Raw genomic sequence first — 17,417 nt, 5'->3', positions numbered from 1 at the left:
GTGTGTGGGAGTATTGTTCTTTTGTCTTTAATTATATTAACTTTTTTTATAACATTCTATAATTTTTTATACTCAATATTTTTTCCATTTTGTTTTCTTACAGAAATTGCCCGTGTCCGTGCCTCACTATTTCAAATAAATGGCGTGAAAAAAGAACCTCTTATGCTGCCAGAACCAGAGGGTCCAGCCGTAACATTAAATGAAAAAGTCTATGTACCTGTGCGAGAACACCCAGATGTAAGTACTAAGAAAATTAAAACAAACAAAAAACAAATAAACAAATATATAAAAATAAGTAAATTAAACCAAGTTGAAAATAACACGATAAACTTCAGCAAAAAGTTGAAATTTTAGTATTACAGACTTATATTTGTTTATAGTCAGTATTACCGTTGAGAATTTCTAAAACGTGGCACAAAAAATTGGCACATTTTTTCATAAGTAAAAATAAAAATTAAATGCAAATACGTTTTTCTAATTGTGAAATCATTTTTTCTAATTTAATTTAAATTATCCTTATCCAATCATTTTATCTCATCTTTCATCGAAAATCAATACCAGAGAGTAGGGAATACAAGAGAATGAAAAGTTCTCTTCTGCAAAGAAAACAAATGTCAAACGTATCGATATCACACAATGATCTCAGCTTTTGGTATTACCAGCGTTGCGGTCGAAGCGCTGCTTTGATAAATTAATTATAGAAACATCAGCAGTTTCAAATTTCAAATTGTCTGTCAAAAAGTTTAATAGAATGAAAACATTTATAAAAAAATAACATTTCTTATTACAAAGTATATTCGAAATCCTATTTTCCTTAGGTTTCGTTAAACCGACAGAGAACAGAACAGGGTGACGCCGACGCAAACTGTTTGATAGTTGAAAGAAACGCCGACAAAAACTGGATGATATTAGAGACATTTTCTTCATGACTGCCATCTACTGATGGAGTTTCACCTCACAGTTTCGTTGTCTTGTTTTTTCCTACTCTCTGCTCCCTATAAAGACATAATTATGTTCACCCTATCAAACTAAAAACCTTAAACTGTAATTTGGTACTCGGAGAGGATTTTTGATTATATGTCGCATTCACCACTTTTACTCGTAGAGTAAATTGAAGGAAATAAATTTAAAATATTTAAAGGACCCCTGAGTAAGGTTATAATTAAGTCGGTTTACTCTTCAAATGAATGATAGCTGGTTCATTTTCCTTCCTTATTTTTTGAGACATTAAAACAAACAAAAAAACTCTCCAGTAGCGCTCCAAATGGAATTTAAAATGAGCATTTCATGTACAGTTGTATATCCTCATTAACAACAACAAAACCAAAAAATAATTTATTAAAAATCTATAGCTATGATGTAAATGCAAATGAAAACGAAGTGAAATGAAGCACAACCATTTGGAAGGCAATGTATGTATGGGAGAGGCTATAGTTATACCACCCCCCACCCACCCATTCGACAACTAACAACATACGAGAATCATCATCATCAACAGGGTGTTGACTATCGTCATTAGGCGTGAGCACACATATGCTAAAACAAATGAGCTGAGAGAATATAAGATCAAATTCTGTTGTTGTTGTTGTTATTGTTGCCGCATGAAATATTAATGGTTTATGTAAAATCTCATTGTTGTTAACACTTACGTTTGTAACACTTGGCAAAGAAAAACAAAGTGGTGAACAAAAAAACGAAAAACAATATTTGGAAACTATTGAAAAACAAAATTGTTCAAAATAATAAAGTAATGGGACTGACTCAAGCAAAAGGAGATGGGTTCATCACCAAAAAAAACATTATTTCCAAAAAATTGTTTATTTTTGTTTATCCATTTACTTTGTCTTCAATTAAAATATCCATTAAGAAACTATTTTCTCGATTTCTTTTTATTGTATTGCCAAGGCAGTGTTTTTATGTATCTTTTATGTTTGTGTCAACAATATTGACTAAAAGTTTCAAAAAAAAAAAAAATAAATAATCCAACCAAAAAAGACCATAAGAAAATCTCCAACTGAAATTGAAAACTATCATCTCAGACTATCAGCCATAGACGAAATGTGACTGGCGGCATAAAAGTCTATAATGCGACGACAAACGCACCACTGGGGGCACACCTAAAAACTGATTTCCGGTGTACCAGATACTCACTGAGCTTTGAAATGTACAACACAAACAAATATTCAATACCAATACCACCTCCACAACCACCTCCCCTTTCGTACACCTTTATAATTCACCACTAGCCCCTACTCTTATAACATAGAGCCACTTCAACAAACGCATCTCAAAAGTTTCGTAGCAAAAACAAACAAACAAAAAAAAACTGAAAAAAAGAATGGAAATAAAACAATAGAAAATAATGTTATTAAATACCATTGGAGGAGACATAGTTAAGTTAGATGGCGGGCGTATATATTGATCGATAGATAGACAGACAGACATTGTATGGGCGCATATCCAAATGTATGGTTGGATGAATGAACGGACCATCGGACGGACATTTAGACGACAACTACTCAAATAACAAAGACTGGGTTTGTCAATTCGCATTAAACGGAAACTGATCTAATGCGAGAAAATTGAGTTGAAAATAGACATTAACATGAAAACTCAAGCACAAACACACTTAGATAAATTGCTTGCTTCCATATCATTTAAAAAAATCAATCTAATACGGATGGCAGAAGTGGCGAAAATTTTAAACGCATCTTAAGGAGGGACTGTCGATTTTGAAATTACTTGGTTTCAAAAATAAACATATAGTCGTTTTAAGGGATTTCATTTGTAGTTCCAAATGAAATTGCGTAAAATGTTTTACGTACGAATCGCGGGACAAAAAATGTGAAAATCGACTTTTTCCCATTTATCTTCAAGAATGTTATACAAATTAATAACTAATATAAAAGTTAGTGAGTCAATAGGGCTTAACCCACATATTAAAAAAAAAAAACTTTACGTAAACTTTAAACCTACTTTTACCATACAAATTTTCCTTCCATAAATTGGCAAAAAATGTTTTGAATATGAGTACACCCTCAAAAAAAATCTATCCACTAGGCTACGTAGCTGTTATAGTCACCAGTAGATAATTATCGTTATAAGTTACATTTATATAGCATAGTTTGCAGCGCCCACGAGCCCATGCAAACATAACATTATTTAACAGAAACATACATTTGTTTGCCACGTGGAGCAGTGGTTAGCATGTCTACCTTGCGTGCAAAGGGTCGTGGGTTCAATCCCTGCTCCGACCGAACACTTTTTTTTTAATTTACACATTTATATTTATACTATATTAAATTTTTATAATGAAACTTCAAAATGTGGGTTATTAAAGATTTATAGTCAGTACAGTGCTTGATATAAACGAAATTGACTGATTTTTGGATAAAATATTTTTTGTTGCAAAAATAAAAATTTTGTAAATTTATTTAGGCGTCAACAGTTTTTTTACTAGGATTTAACACCATCGCTCTAAAATGCCTTTTATTTTTCTTTAATAATTCATTTTAAAGAAAATAAACTTTTTAAATTGTTTTAACTGCAAAACTCGAAATTAATGCCCGCTTTTATATTTGAAGGTGTCCGTCAACTCCTCGTGGACTACTTATTAATAAAGAGGAACTAAACTTTGTTTTTATACATTTTACTGTGTAATTTTTCACTATTTCCTCCTTATTTCATTTTACTGTCCCAACTCTAAAAATAGTATAGTGCCCTTTCGTTATTTTTATGAAGACCCCTGATTTCTTTTAACGAACCAAGAAAAAAATTGTGACCATAATGCCAAAATGATAAATAAAACACATGCCCACACATACATAACATATGCTGTTTGTTTTTCAAATGTCTACTCTCTTGGTTCCGAATGTCCATACTCTTTATTCAAATTAAATAATATTTAGACTTAAGCATATCAAATTTTTGACCTTATCATAAAACAGTTTTTCGAAACTTTCGCTGTGTTATGTTGATATCTTTCGTCAACTCTCCCGGTTTCCATCTCTATTTCTTTCCCTATACTCTCATTCATGCCCCAAACATAATATATTCTAGCATATTAACATAGATGTCCCAAACATTTAGTGTTAGTTTAGGAACATTACATGTTTGCACTTAAATATATTGTGTTTTAAAATTGTGCCCGAAACACATTTTTTTTATATCGGAACATATGAAAAACATATTTTTCTAAGAGTGTATATGTATCTTAGCAAAGGGATATTATAATACCTTAATATATACCTTAGAGAGACAAGCTCTTTTTCATAGACAACAGATGTTATTTAGGTGAATATTTATCAGCTTGTAGACAAAGAGAAGAAGAGAGCAGGAGAGATATAATATGTATAGGAATTTGTTCAATTTAATTGAGCCGTCAAATACACCAGACATGTTGACAATTCTATGCCATAGAGAGATGATGATGCCAACGATGAACAATAGAATATGATGAATAATAATAAATGCATACAGTATTATCTCAACTATCTGTACTAGAGTAAGTTCATAGCAGATATCGCACACACACACCCATACACCCACACCACATAAATATCATTTGTATGGTCTTGTGCCTGCACTTAGTTATATGTAAAACATTATAACTGTGACATAAGTACTCTTTTCGGTCGATGGGGAGAGTAAATACAATAGCAACAACGACTATACCAATAATTCAATTGCTTTGCAAATGCATGTTTTATTGTGTTGCATTTCTTTAACAGGCGTGTGTGTATTGGTCATGTGTAAATAATCTTAGAGTCTCTTTTTAGGTATAGGAAATTAATAAATTTATTAGTTATAATGATAACTATCTACTTTGTTAATAAGTTTATCACCTTAAATATTTATCTAGTTCTGCATTATGATATTTCTTCGTGGATATTCAGGAAAGTCTGGGTATTTAGTTAGTTGAGTTGAAAAACGTATGTTGTTACCTCCAGCAAAACCATACAATAGAGAGTAATGACTTATCATCAATGGTGGAATAGAATTAATCACATTTTTGTGGCCCTAGTTTCAAGTCCTGGCGAGAGCTAACTGGAAGGCATATCTTTACCTAATTTTCCAATAAATTACCAGAATTATTACTTGGTCAACAAAGTGGTTATTGGACAACCATTCACCCCTCGTAAAACATTTTCTTTTTTTTTTGAAGTATTAGTGGATAAAAAATATAAATTTATTTTTTCTATCCCATATAAGTTTTTTTTTTTTTAAAGAAAGTCAACAATTTCAGTCTATAGACTTTACATGTATGTGCGAACCACTACCACATTTTAACTATTTCTTATGTTCATATTTTATATTATGGTGCTAATAAAGATTGATTAATTATTTGTGAAAAATGAGAAAATGTAAAAAAAGCAAAAAAAAAAAGTAAAAATGTCAAAAAAGTGCAAAGTGTTTGTGATGTTTGTCACACTGTGCCCCAATGCGAATAGCATCACTAATGATTTATCTTTACAAAATGTGGGTGGTGACTACCAAACGAATGTGGGTTCTGTGAAGTGGCCACTGTGGAATACAGTGATTTTCGCTGCGAGAACGAAAAAAATTATTTAACAAAATACTAGAAACGGCTAAAATCAAAAGCCATTATTGAGAAAGAGGTGGGGGCCAAAGGTATTGAGAACAATTGCATCCGACTTGATTATTTTCGAATGAAACACAACAATTAGTCATATGGTTAATGAAATTGTTTTTTATTTTTTTTTGTATTCATTTGTTGCTTGCTACCTTCCGCTGACTGACTAACTTAATTTGAATTGCAGAAAAAAATGCCTTTGGTAGGATGACGAGATATTTTCTCACCTCTTCCATTCTCCCTTCAGATGTCCCAGATGTCTGAGTAATTCTAAGCAGTTTCCTCAAACCGTGCACCATTCATCTTTTCACACTCCTCAATAGTATTTTGAGTATTCGATAGGTATGAGGTGGCGGATATATGGCCACCTACATTTTACCTGTCTCTAATAAGCTCATCATTAACATTTTAAAATCATTAGAAGAAAAGCAAAGAAACATTCAACAAGAAAAAAAACGAATGTTTTATAGGAATTTCTATTTCACTTTGATCTTTTCGCCCTATGAAAATATAGAAAATCTGGTACCCATGTCTTGCTTCGTTTTGTTTTTTTTTATTCAAAAGTAATAAAAGCAAACTAGAAGCAAGCAAGCTTCATAAATTTGTCATCAACCTTTTTGATATTTTTATGGTTACATTATTTTTTTAATTTCAAATAACGACAGAAGAGGATAACAAAAAACTTTGTATGTGATTTTTTACATATGGTGGCGAAAATAATTTTTAATTAAGTTATTAAATTTCTACAAAAAAAAAATTATTTTTATTTTTGGGGAAGTGAAAATAACATGCCAGTTTTTTTTTTCAAGACACAGATATTTGGTCACATGGAATTTAAATAAATTCACATTGATATTATTCCATTTAATTTTGTATGGAGAAAAGAGTTAATTTGAATTTAAATTTATTTAAATAAAAATACTTTATATTACATTACATTAAATTAAATGAAAATACATTGATAATTTTAGTTTTAAATTGTAATCAATGAATGAAATTTCACAATAAATTTAAATAATATGAAATAACATCTATGTGATGCCAGATTTATTATATTCGTATTTCACACAAAATAGTTCACAATTTATTAAAATTTGTAACTTTTATCATAAATGTCCCAATATTGTAATTCGTATGGCAATAAATAAATTCTTGCTATTATGAACTCCAAATGAAAAACGAAGTAAACTTTAAACTAAATATATATGTCTAATAAATTTTCTTGACAATCTTTTCGGAAAATATTTACATATTTTTGTTATATTGGTTTGTTCTATAGTAAAGTTAAGATTTTTTTTGTAATTAACCATAATTTTCTAAAATTCACCAAAATATTCCTCGTAGTGGGTCCACTGTTTTTTTTTTTTTTTTTTTTTTTTTTTTTTGTTTTAGTGTGAGATATGTGTGTGTTTTTTTTTTATAAATAAAATTTTTTTAGGGAACTCTCTAGCCTTCCATCTAGGCTCTATAAAATTAGGATACACATCTTATTTACCGAATTTTCATTCTCTTTTTCCTATTAAAATATAGTTAAAAAATCCAAATTAATTTAAGTATTATTTATTTAATTTAAATAAAGCATTAATTTATACAACTTTAACGGAGGGACTCAAATTTAAAAAAAAATCGTGTCCCAAACTTAATGAACACAAGTTTATAGCTAAGATTTTTAAACTTTTGTAATTACAATTTCTTTATTTAATAAGAAATTCATCTCTTAATTCCTAAAATTAAGATGTATAATATATTTAATCATTGTAGTTTCATTATACCCTTTGCTCGTTTCAATTGGGTAAAAATTGCGAATCAATTTTAACAAGCCTCTCTTGAGGCGAATTTTTCGCCACACAGAAAAAAGTTATTAAAAAAGCAATAAAAAGTTGATTGAAGTTGAAAGGTCATCAATTATAAAATTAACTGTATCAGTAAATTATAATTAAAAGTTGGTATTTTTATTATTAAAAAAAATAAAGTCAGTTAAAAAAATTATTAAACATTTTTATAAGGTCCCTGTGGCCTAATTTCCACGGTTACCACAGTTGGTAGAATTCTACCCAAAATGGTAGATTTGTTACTGTTTGGTAGATTGGTAGAATTCTTGATATTTTGGTAAATTTTGTAAAATATTCTGTAGATATAAAATTTGGACAAAATTTTATATAGAAGTACATTTGTGACCAAAATTTACTATAGAAATAAAAAATTTTATAAAACTTTCAATAAATAAAAATTTTGACCAAATTTTCTATAGGAAGAAAATTTACATAGCTTTCTATGATATAACATTTTGACAAAATTGTATATAGATATAAAATTTTGACAAAATTGTCTATAGATATAAAATTTTGACAAAATTGTCTATAGATATAAAATTTTGACAAAATTTTCTATAGTTATAAAATTTTGAGAAAATTATCTACAGAAATAAAATTTTCACAAAAAATAAAATTTTGACAAAATTATCTATAAATGCAATATAAAATATGTTTTTCGAATAAAAACCGAACCAAAATTTCCTATAGAAATAAATTTTTTACAAAAAATTCAAGAGTAAAAAAAATATTGACAAAATTTTCTATAGATATAAAATTTTGACAATTTTTTTTATAGAAATACATGTTTTACCAAAATTTTCTATAGAAATAAAAAATTGATACAACTTTCAATAAATAAAAATTTTGACAAAATTTTCTATAGGAAAAAAACTTTCATAGTTTTCTATGATATAAAATTTTGACAAAATTATCTACAGAAATAAAATTTTGACAAAATTATCTACAGAAATAAAATTTTGACAAAATTTTCTATAGATATAAAATTTTGACAAAATTTTCTATAGATATAAAATTTTGACAACATTTTCTATAAATATAAAATTTTGAGAAAATTTTCTATAGATATACAATTTTGAGAAAATTTTCAATAAAAAAAAAAAAATCACAAAATTTTCCATTGTGTAAGATGGCTAATTAAGTACTTGCAACTGAACAAAACTGAGGAAAATCCTGCCTCAGAGATATATATCATTGTCTACTTTACGTGGCTTGTCGGCATGGCTGTCGTTGATTTGTGAAAAACGTTCAATAGGCAGTAGTAGCAGGCGTGTCGATAAGTTACGTTCTTTTATCAGAAGTGGGATATAAAAAATTCTTAGCTGTAAAATAATAAAAAAAAAAATTGGTATAGACATTTTTCACAAAAGGAAAAATTCAAAAAGGAATATATTTGCCCACAACAGAGCTAACAACGAATTGGAGCTGGAAAATATAACGAAATCCAGAATCAGTAGCGTTATCTCCGACGAAGAGTCGGCAGTCGTTGCGTATGTATTTAGCCCATCACGTCTGGATTCAGTTTCGCCTCGTCAATGGATTATAAGTGTGGAGCGTGTTAAGAATTTATTTAATTGGGACGACAAGCCAACGTATTCATCGCTGCTGAAGCTCAGGTTGATGTGCCGCGTAAAGGATCCACAGATTAATGACGTTACTGGATATATTGCTGAAGTTAAGGCGCCATTAGAGCTATTGGGTTATACCGAATCGCATTTGTCTGTTATGGACAAATGCGATTGGTCTCATACCCGAATTGGAATGGGTTGTTTTGGTTTCATGCACTTATGGTAAGGTCGAGCGAAAGTTTGTTTCGTGGATGTTGACAGGTGGAGCGAAAGTTTTTTTCCTGGATGTATTCCAGGTTGATTGAGTTTGGATTTTGTTCCCTGGTTATTACTAGGTTGAGCGGCTCTGTGGAGGTATTCCACATTGGGCGATGGTTTGCGTAATTTTGTTCCCTGGTTGTTGCCAGGTTGAGCGGCTCTGTGGAGGTATTCCACATTGGGCGATGGTTTGCGTAATTTTGTTCCCTGGTTGTTGCCAGGTTGAGCGGCTCTGTGATTGTAGTACACATTGAGCGATGGTTTATTTGGTTGTTCCCTGAGTATTGTCAGGTTGAGCGGCTCTGTGATGTTGATTCACATTGAGCGTTGATTTAGTGTTCCCTGGACGTATTTCAGGTTGAGCTGTTTGTTGATTCTGTGGCAGCGAAGTTTTCTGTAAATGAAGATTCAGCCATGATCACTGAGGACAGTGACAGTACAGGATGGCCGAGTTGTAAGATGGCTAATTAAGTACTTGCAACTGAACAAAACTGAGGAAAATCCTGCCTCAGAGATATATATCATTGTCTACTTTACGTGGCTTGTCGGCATGGCTGTCGTTGATTTGTGAAAAACGTTCAATAGGCAGTAGTAGCAGGCGTGTCGATAAGTTACGTTCTTTTAATTGGAAAAAAAATTCACAAAATTTTCTATAAAAATAAAATTTTGACAAAATTGTCTATAAATGCAATATAAAATATGTTTTTCGAATAAAAACCCAACCAAAATTTCCTATAGAAATAAAATTTTGACAAAAAATTCAATAGTAAAAAAATATTGACAAAATTTTCAATAGATATAAAATTTTGACAACATTTTTTTATAGAAATACAATTTTTACCAAAATTTTGTATAAAAGTAAAAATTTGATAAAACTTTCAATAAATAAAAATTATGACAACATTTTCTATAGGAACAAAATTTTCATAGTTTTCTATGATATAAAATTTTGACAAAATTGTATATAGATATAAAATTTTGACAAAATTTTCTATAGATATACAATTTTGTTAAAATTTTCTATAGGTATAAAATTATGACAAAATTTTCTGTAGATATAAAATTTTGACAAAATTATCTATAGATATAAAAATTTGACAACATTTTCTATAGATATAAATTTTTTTCTATAGATATAAAATTTTGAGAAAATTCTCAATAGAAAAAAAAATTCACATAATTTTCTATAAACATAAAATTTTGAGAAAATTATCTACAGAAATAAAATTTTGACAAAATTGTCTATAAATGCAATATAAAATATGTTTTTCGAATAAAAATCCAACCAAAATTTCCTATTGAAATAAAATTTTGACAAAAAATTCAATAGTAAAAAAAATATTGTCAAAATTTTCTATAGATATAAAATTTTGAAAAAAATTTTCTATAGAAATTAAATGTTTACCAAAATTTTCTATAGAAATAAAAACGTGATAAAACTTTCAATAAATAAAAATTTTTACAAAATTTTCTATAGAAAAAAAATGTACATAGTTTTCTATGATATACAATTTTGACAACATTTTATACACGGATGAAAAAGACTGTTTTTCATATGTTTGGCTATAAACATTATATGTTTGGAAAACAAATTTTTAAACACAATATTTTTGAGTGCAAGCATATAATGTTCATAAACTAGCATAACATGTTTGGGACATATATGTTAATATGCTAGAACATATTATGTTTGGGACATAAAATGTTTGTAAATATAATATGCTTGGATGCAAACATATATTAATTTAGAAATAGCCTATAAACATATATGTGTTTAGTAGCTTGGAGCGCTATTTAACAGGGAGCGATATTGAATTAAGTTGGTGGTTGTTGCTTGTTATTACAAAATTAACATTTTATTTTTCCTTGGGCAATTGATCAGCTACTTCTTTGATCCTTACAAACTGTGTGGTCCGCTGTTCGAATCCCCGTCCGGCAAAAGGTAAAATTAAAATAAAATAAAAATCATACAATTGAATAATTTCTTCTACAATGTTTGTATTACAGAAAAAGGTGCTAAGAACTAAAAAATCTCGTGGAAGTGAGAAAGATGTGGGGGAATATATAATTGGGCAGAAACAAAATTTTGAGCATTCAGGTCGAAAACCTATGTTGAGCACCTACATTACCTGTTTATTTTCATAATTCGTTATGATTGTAAATATATAAATAAATAAATAAAATTTTGAGCACAATATTGTTTGGGAGAATTTTTTTTAAGCATATAATATTTTTGGGTGCAAAATGCTTCCAAACATATTATATGTTCACATAATAACATATTGTTTTTTGGAAGACAACATTATTGAATTTGGATGCAAAAATACAAAATGTTTGGAACTTAGACTACCCAAACATATATTGTTTAGACCAATATGCTTTCAAACATATTATATATTGGAAGAGATCAAACATATAAATGTTTGGGCAATACCCAAAAATGTATATGCTTGAAGCAAAATATGTTTGGGAGTATATGTTACAGAAGCGATTTTTTGTGAGCGTGTGTATACCTGTATTTTATATGATCACAAATATGATGGTTTATCACTTCCTGTATTAATTAGTACAGGTATCATGTTTGAGATCAGGTAAGATACATAATTATGAAAAAAAGTCAAAAATTTCCACAGGCACCTTATGCATCGAAGGGTAAATTATCCCAAGGAAAATTTTAATTCAATAAAAATATTTAAAAATAAATATAAATAATACTACATTAAATAAGAAGTTCACCAATGAAATATCGAACTGCCTCTATACCCAACCTAACCTACTTTAAATAATTGTCTCAATTAAAATTTGGCCTCCAAAATTGCATTTTTAATTAAACAAATTAAGAAACCAATTAATTATTGATTCAAATTATTATTTCTAATTAAATGTGTGATTGATAACAAAATGTTTATACTAATTTCAATAAAAAAAATTAATTGCATCACTTGCTATATCTAATTCATCCTGTATTTATTTTTTATTTATTTATACATTGTTAAATTACAATTAAAAATGATAACATGAAAAGTTATTATATAGGTGGCTATTCTATGTTTTTTTTTTAAATAATTTTTCAATGATTTGTCTTTTAAATATTTTAAGATTTTACTTATGTTTTTTTTTTAAATTTTAGTTCTAAAGAGATTAAATTTAATATATATATATTTATATTTTTTTTATATTTTTTTTTTGTTATCATTAGATCTGTCTAAAAGGAAGTTTGTTTTGCCTTATTACATTAACCTTCAATTGAATTCGAAAATAATGCCAGCATTTATCATCATCATCAGCACCATCTATACTCTTCACGTTGGGCGCCAAATTGCTATAGTTAGGGTAATTAATAAATTACCAACATTAGCTTAAACATTTACCCCGCCCTCCATGATGATGATCATATTGCATTCTTAATTGACTTTACGTTATAAGAGCCCCCATTAGATGTTGATACTGTTGAATAATTGCATTTTTCTAAACTTCCTTTCTTAAAATAAAAAAAAAAAACAACGACATTGCTTATTATTACTATATTAACTTTAGTGCATGCACAACTATCTACAAAATAATCTGACTAAGAGGCATACTGGAAAAAATAAATCACACAAAAAAAATGCAAAGAAACTTGCGCAGAAACAAACAATTTTTTTAAACTAATGTCTGTAATCTAAAATTAATGTCAAAAAAGTAAAAAAAAAAAAAACATCACCATAACTGAATTTGTAATGGAAATGACAAACGGGCGATTAATCTTTTTTACTCGCCAAATAGTTTCTCATGTGCAAAAATTAATACAAAACGTATGTGCTATGAGAGATTCGAATTGGTTTGAAAAGACATATATTTTCCATGAAGTTTTGAAAAAAATGATATTGAAACTTACTGAAAAAAAAAATCGAAATTTTTGTTATTAAGTTCATTTGGCCTGTAATCAGAAAAATTCACATGGTTATAGCATAACATCATCCATTTGATGATGATGGTGATGATGCTGGTATGCATCATCATCATCATGATCATGTTGGTAATCAAATCAATTTGTATATCATGTGGAATATTTTCCCTGTGGCGGCTATTCCTTAAGCTATTTACATATTCTTATTGCTGACACCCAGATGGTCTATTTCAATTTATGATTTTGGGATATTCGTTTGTGTTGTTGTTGGTAAACAAATTGAAAATATGAAAATTAAATAATTTCATATTAAAAAATATTTGTTTATTGCGTGACAAGGTGTGAATGTATATGCTATTTTATTTATTGAGGAATTTCTTATTTAAATTGGTTTTCGAATAAATAAAATCATAAAAATATTTATGATATACTTTAGATACTATTGAGAAGTAAAAAAACAAAGACTGAACACACAAAAAAATGGTTTTTTTCTGATTCAATCACGAAATGAATCATTTCCCCCTGCCATATCGCTTTAGCTTGCAATGAAACGTATAGCTAGGCTTGTGTAGATTTGTATCAGGAAAGAGTTGTACCTTCCCAAAAAATTAATCTAAATTTTATACCTATTTTCAGTAAATTGTTTTGAATATGGGCTTATATTCTATTTGGAAATTTGTGAAAAAAAATTTCCAAGAAATAAAAATTAGTTTATTAATTGGCGCCCGACATGAGCTAAATAAAAATCATATTGTACCTATGTTATCTCATGATTTTCTTTAGTATCGGATCACTTTGAATCCTTTTTTTTGGGAATATGTATGTTAGTATAATCCCCAATAAGCTTGAATTGCTCAAATAGTTCATGAGTTCAACGTTGGGCGCCAATCTTTAAATGTTGGAAAAAATTAGTAGTTATTCTTGGTAGCTTTGAGTTAATTTGAAATATTTTATTTGCTTATTTTGAATTAATTGAAAGAATTAAAATATGTTTGGACGGATACATTATTTAGTTTACCATAATTTTTTGGATCGTTTTTTTTTTTGTTTTTGTATATTTAGTCATTCAAAAACTTCATCTATTCCACGTTGGGCGCCATTTTTAAAAAAGAAGTCCTTATTATTGCAATTTGCAAATTTTGTAACGATGCATTACTTAGTTTACCATAAAATTTTCCTATTATTTTTTCATATATTTACTCTTTCGAATAGTTCATGCGTCCAAAGTTGGACGCTAAGTTTTAAATGTTGGTAAAAAAATCCAAATTGTTGCAAGTTTTTAATTAATTCCCTTGTTTCATTCAGATTCAAATATTGAATTGACCCCGACGTCCAATCATAATCCACAAAATTGGCGCCCAACTTGAAATAATTAAAAAAAAAAAAACAATTTGTACCGTTACAATAATTTACGAAATTTATGAAAAATTTTCCACTGCACCCAACTATTCCACGTTGGGCGCCAATTTAAAAAAAAAATAGTCCTTATTATTGCAATTTGTACCGTTACATTAGTTAGTTTACCATAAAATCCTCCGATTATTTTTTCATATATTTACTCTTTCGAATAGTTCATGCGTCCAAAGTTGGGCGCCAAGTTTTAAATGTTGGTAAAAAATCCAAATTGTTGCAAGTTTTTAATTAATTCGTTTGCTTCAGTAGTAGTAATTTAAAAATGATGAGTTTTCATATCAAGAAAATGTTTAACAAAACTACAAATTTTTTCGACGATTATTTGATATATTTAGTCCTTCAAATATTTCATCAGTTCAGCGTTGGGTGCCAATTTTGGAATGTTAACGAAAATTAACCATATTGCTGCTTTGAAATGTTGGTTCGCTTAATTCAATGGATTTAAATAAATATGAAGATCCCGAACTCTAATCAATATCATGGCGTATATAGTCCACAAAATTGGCGCCCAACTTGAACTAATTAAATCAAAGTTGTATCGGTGGAAATTTGTATCGGTAATTAGTTTACCATAAATGTTTACGATCATTATATGATAATTTTTTGTACCTACTCTCAAAACAAAAAAGTCAACTCTATATATCACTAAAACCAATTTAATTATATTTTAGTTTATGGAATTATTATGCATTATTATGTTTAGAGTCCACAAAATTGGCGCCCAACTTAGACTAATTGAAATAAATTAGCACCGATTCAATTTAGTTTACTAAATTTTTTTTCGACGATTATTTGATATATTTAGTCCTTCAAATATTTCATCAGTTCAGCGTTGGGTGCCAATTTTGGAATGTTAACGAAAATTAACCATATTGCTGCTTTGAAATGTTGGTTCGCTTAATTCAATGGATTTAAATAAATATGAAGATCCCGAACTCTAATCAATATCATGGCGTATATAGTCCACAAAATTGGCGCCCAACTTGAACTAATTAAGTCAAATTTGTATCTGTGCAAATTTGTATCGTTTACCATAAATGTTTACGATCAATATAAGATAAATTTATATTCCATTTATCCTTTCTTGTCATCAATGTAAATCACAATCAATTGAAAAACCACCAAGAAAATTGTTTTCCATTCATTGTTTCCGAATACAAAACCCCATCAACCAATTTTTGTAATTCATTCAAAAAAAAAAAAAAAAAAACACACAAAAACCCCAACCCACAAAAACCGATTTAAACATGAGGTTTTCGCGTAGTAATTTAATATGCTTAGAGTAATGAGTTTTTCCCTTCATATTAAAATCTTTTATTACAGAATTATTTAGTAATATGTTTTTTTTTACATAATAACTTTTTAACAGTTCGCAACGTGTGCGTGTTTTTCTGTCTATTTTGTCTCATTGGCTACATATTTTTTTTTTATTCGTTCTTTTCAAGCGTTTAGTGTGTTAATTATCTATTAATTTGTAAATATTATTATAATCTATTTACATTGCATTATTATGAGATGATGACTGCCGTGATGTTGCGAAGCGTACTGGCAAAGCTAAATAGACGGACGGACGCAAGGGTTTATCACCTTTTGGCTGACAATATTATTTTCTCAGTTGTCTATGCATATGACCATCCGTCTGTTCGTCTGTCTTTTTTTTTTTTTTCTTGTTCATCCAATCGTCCGTCCGTCTGTCTGCCTTTTACTCAAAGGTTTCCTATTGTTTGTTCAATGTATGGATCTTGTTCATCTTCTCAATGAACTACGCTCTCTAATGTTTAAACAAATACTTGTCATGTTTTTTTGTATCAGTTTATTTTTTTTTTTCTTATTTAAATTTTTGATCTTAACCGCTTATGTCTTGTGTGCATTCAATTTTTAGTATTCTGCGAATGCTTTAGTGAATAATATTGTCGCTATATTTCAAAACAACAAAACAATTTTAAAATATTGACCATTTAATGAGTTATGTGAAATATGCTGCTGTATGATGGAATACAAATCGGATCTATAAACTGGAATATTCAAATGCACTTAGCCAGATGACCAGGTTTTAGAGGCATGAATGTGGTAAAGGTAATGTGGTAATTTTATATAAAAATAAAATTTTGTCAAAATTTTCTATAGAAACAATTTTGATAACATTTTCTATAGAAATACAATTTTGATAAAATTTTCTATAGAAATACAAATTTGAAAAAAAATCTATAGACAGAAAATTTTGACAAAATTTTCTATAGAAACAAAATTTTGAAAAAAAAATCTATAGAAATAAAATTTTGACAAAATTTTCTATAGAAATAAAATTTTGACAAAATTTTCTGTAGAAATAAATTTTGACAAAATTTTCTATAGAAATAGCATTTTGACAAAATTTTCTATGAAAATGACATTTTGACAAAATTTTCTAAAGAACTAAAATTTTGACAAAATTTTCTATAGAAATAAAATTTTGGCAAAATTGTCTATAGAAATAAAATTGTGACAAAATTTTTATAGAAATAAAATTTTGACAAAAATTTCTATAGAAATAAAATTTTGATAAAATTTTCTATAGAAATAAAATTTTGACAAAATTTTCTATAGACATAAAATTTTAACAAAATTTTCTATAGAAATAAAATTTTGGCAAAATTTTCTAAAGAAATAAAATTTTGGCAAAATTTTCTAAAGAAATAAAATTTTAGCAAAATTTTCTATAGAATAACATTTTTGACAAAATTTTCTATATAAATACATTTTTGACAAAATTTTCTATAGAAATAGAATTTTGGAAAAAAAATCTATAGAAATAAAATTTTGACAAAATTTTCTATAGAAATAAAATTTTGTTAAAATTTTCTAAAGAACTAACATTTTGATAA

At 28.2% G+C, this 17,417-nt stretch overlaps 1 protein-coding gene across 3 annotated transcripts in view; it reads left to right on the top strand.

The window, feature by feature from the left end:
* how (protein held out wings) overlaps positions 1-17,417 on the top strand; it is a 183,648-nt gene that overhangs the window by 113,965 nt on the left and 52,266 nt on the right. For all 3 annotated transcript variants that reach the window (XM_075289898.1, XM_075289888.1, XM_075289907.1), the window contains exon 3: positions 104-237. In XM_075289898.1, the coding sequence (XP_075146013.1) occupies positions 104-237 (134 nt within the window). The remainder of the gene's footprint in view (positions 1-103; positions 238-17,417) is intronic.

Source organism: Haematobia irritans, chromosome 1 (assembly GCF_050003625.1).
Source record: "Haematobia irritans isolate KBUSLIRL chromosome 1, ASM5000362v1, whole genome shotgun sequence".
In the NCBI taxonomy this organism is placed as follows: Eukaryota; Metazoa; Arthropoda; class Insecta; order Diptera; family Muscidae; genus Haematobia; species Haematobia irritans.
The sequence above is the reverse complement of the archived record's forward strand: the minus strand, read 5'-3'. Positions and strand labels throughout refer to the sequence as shown.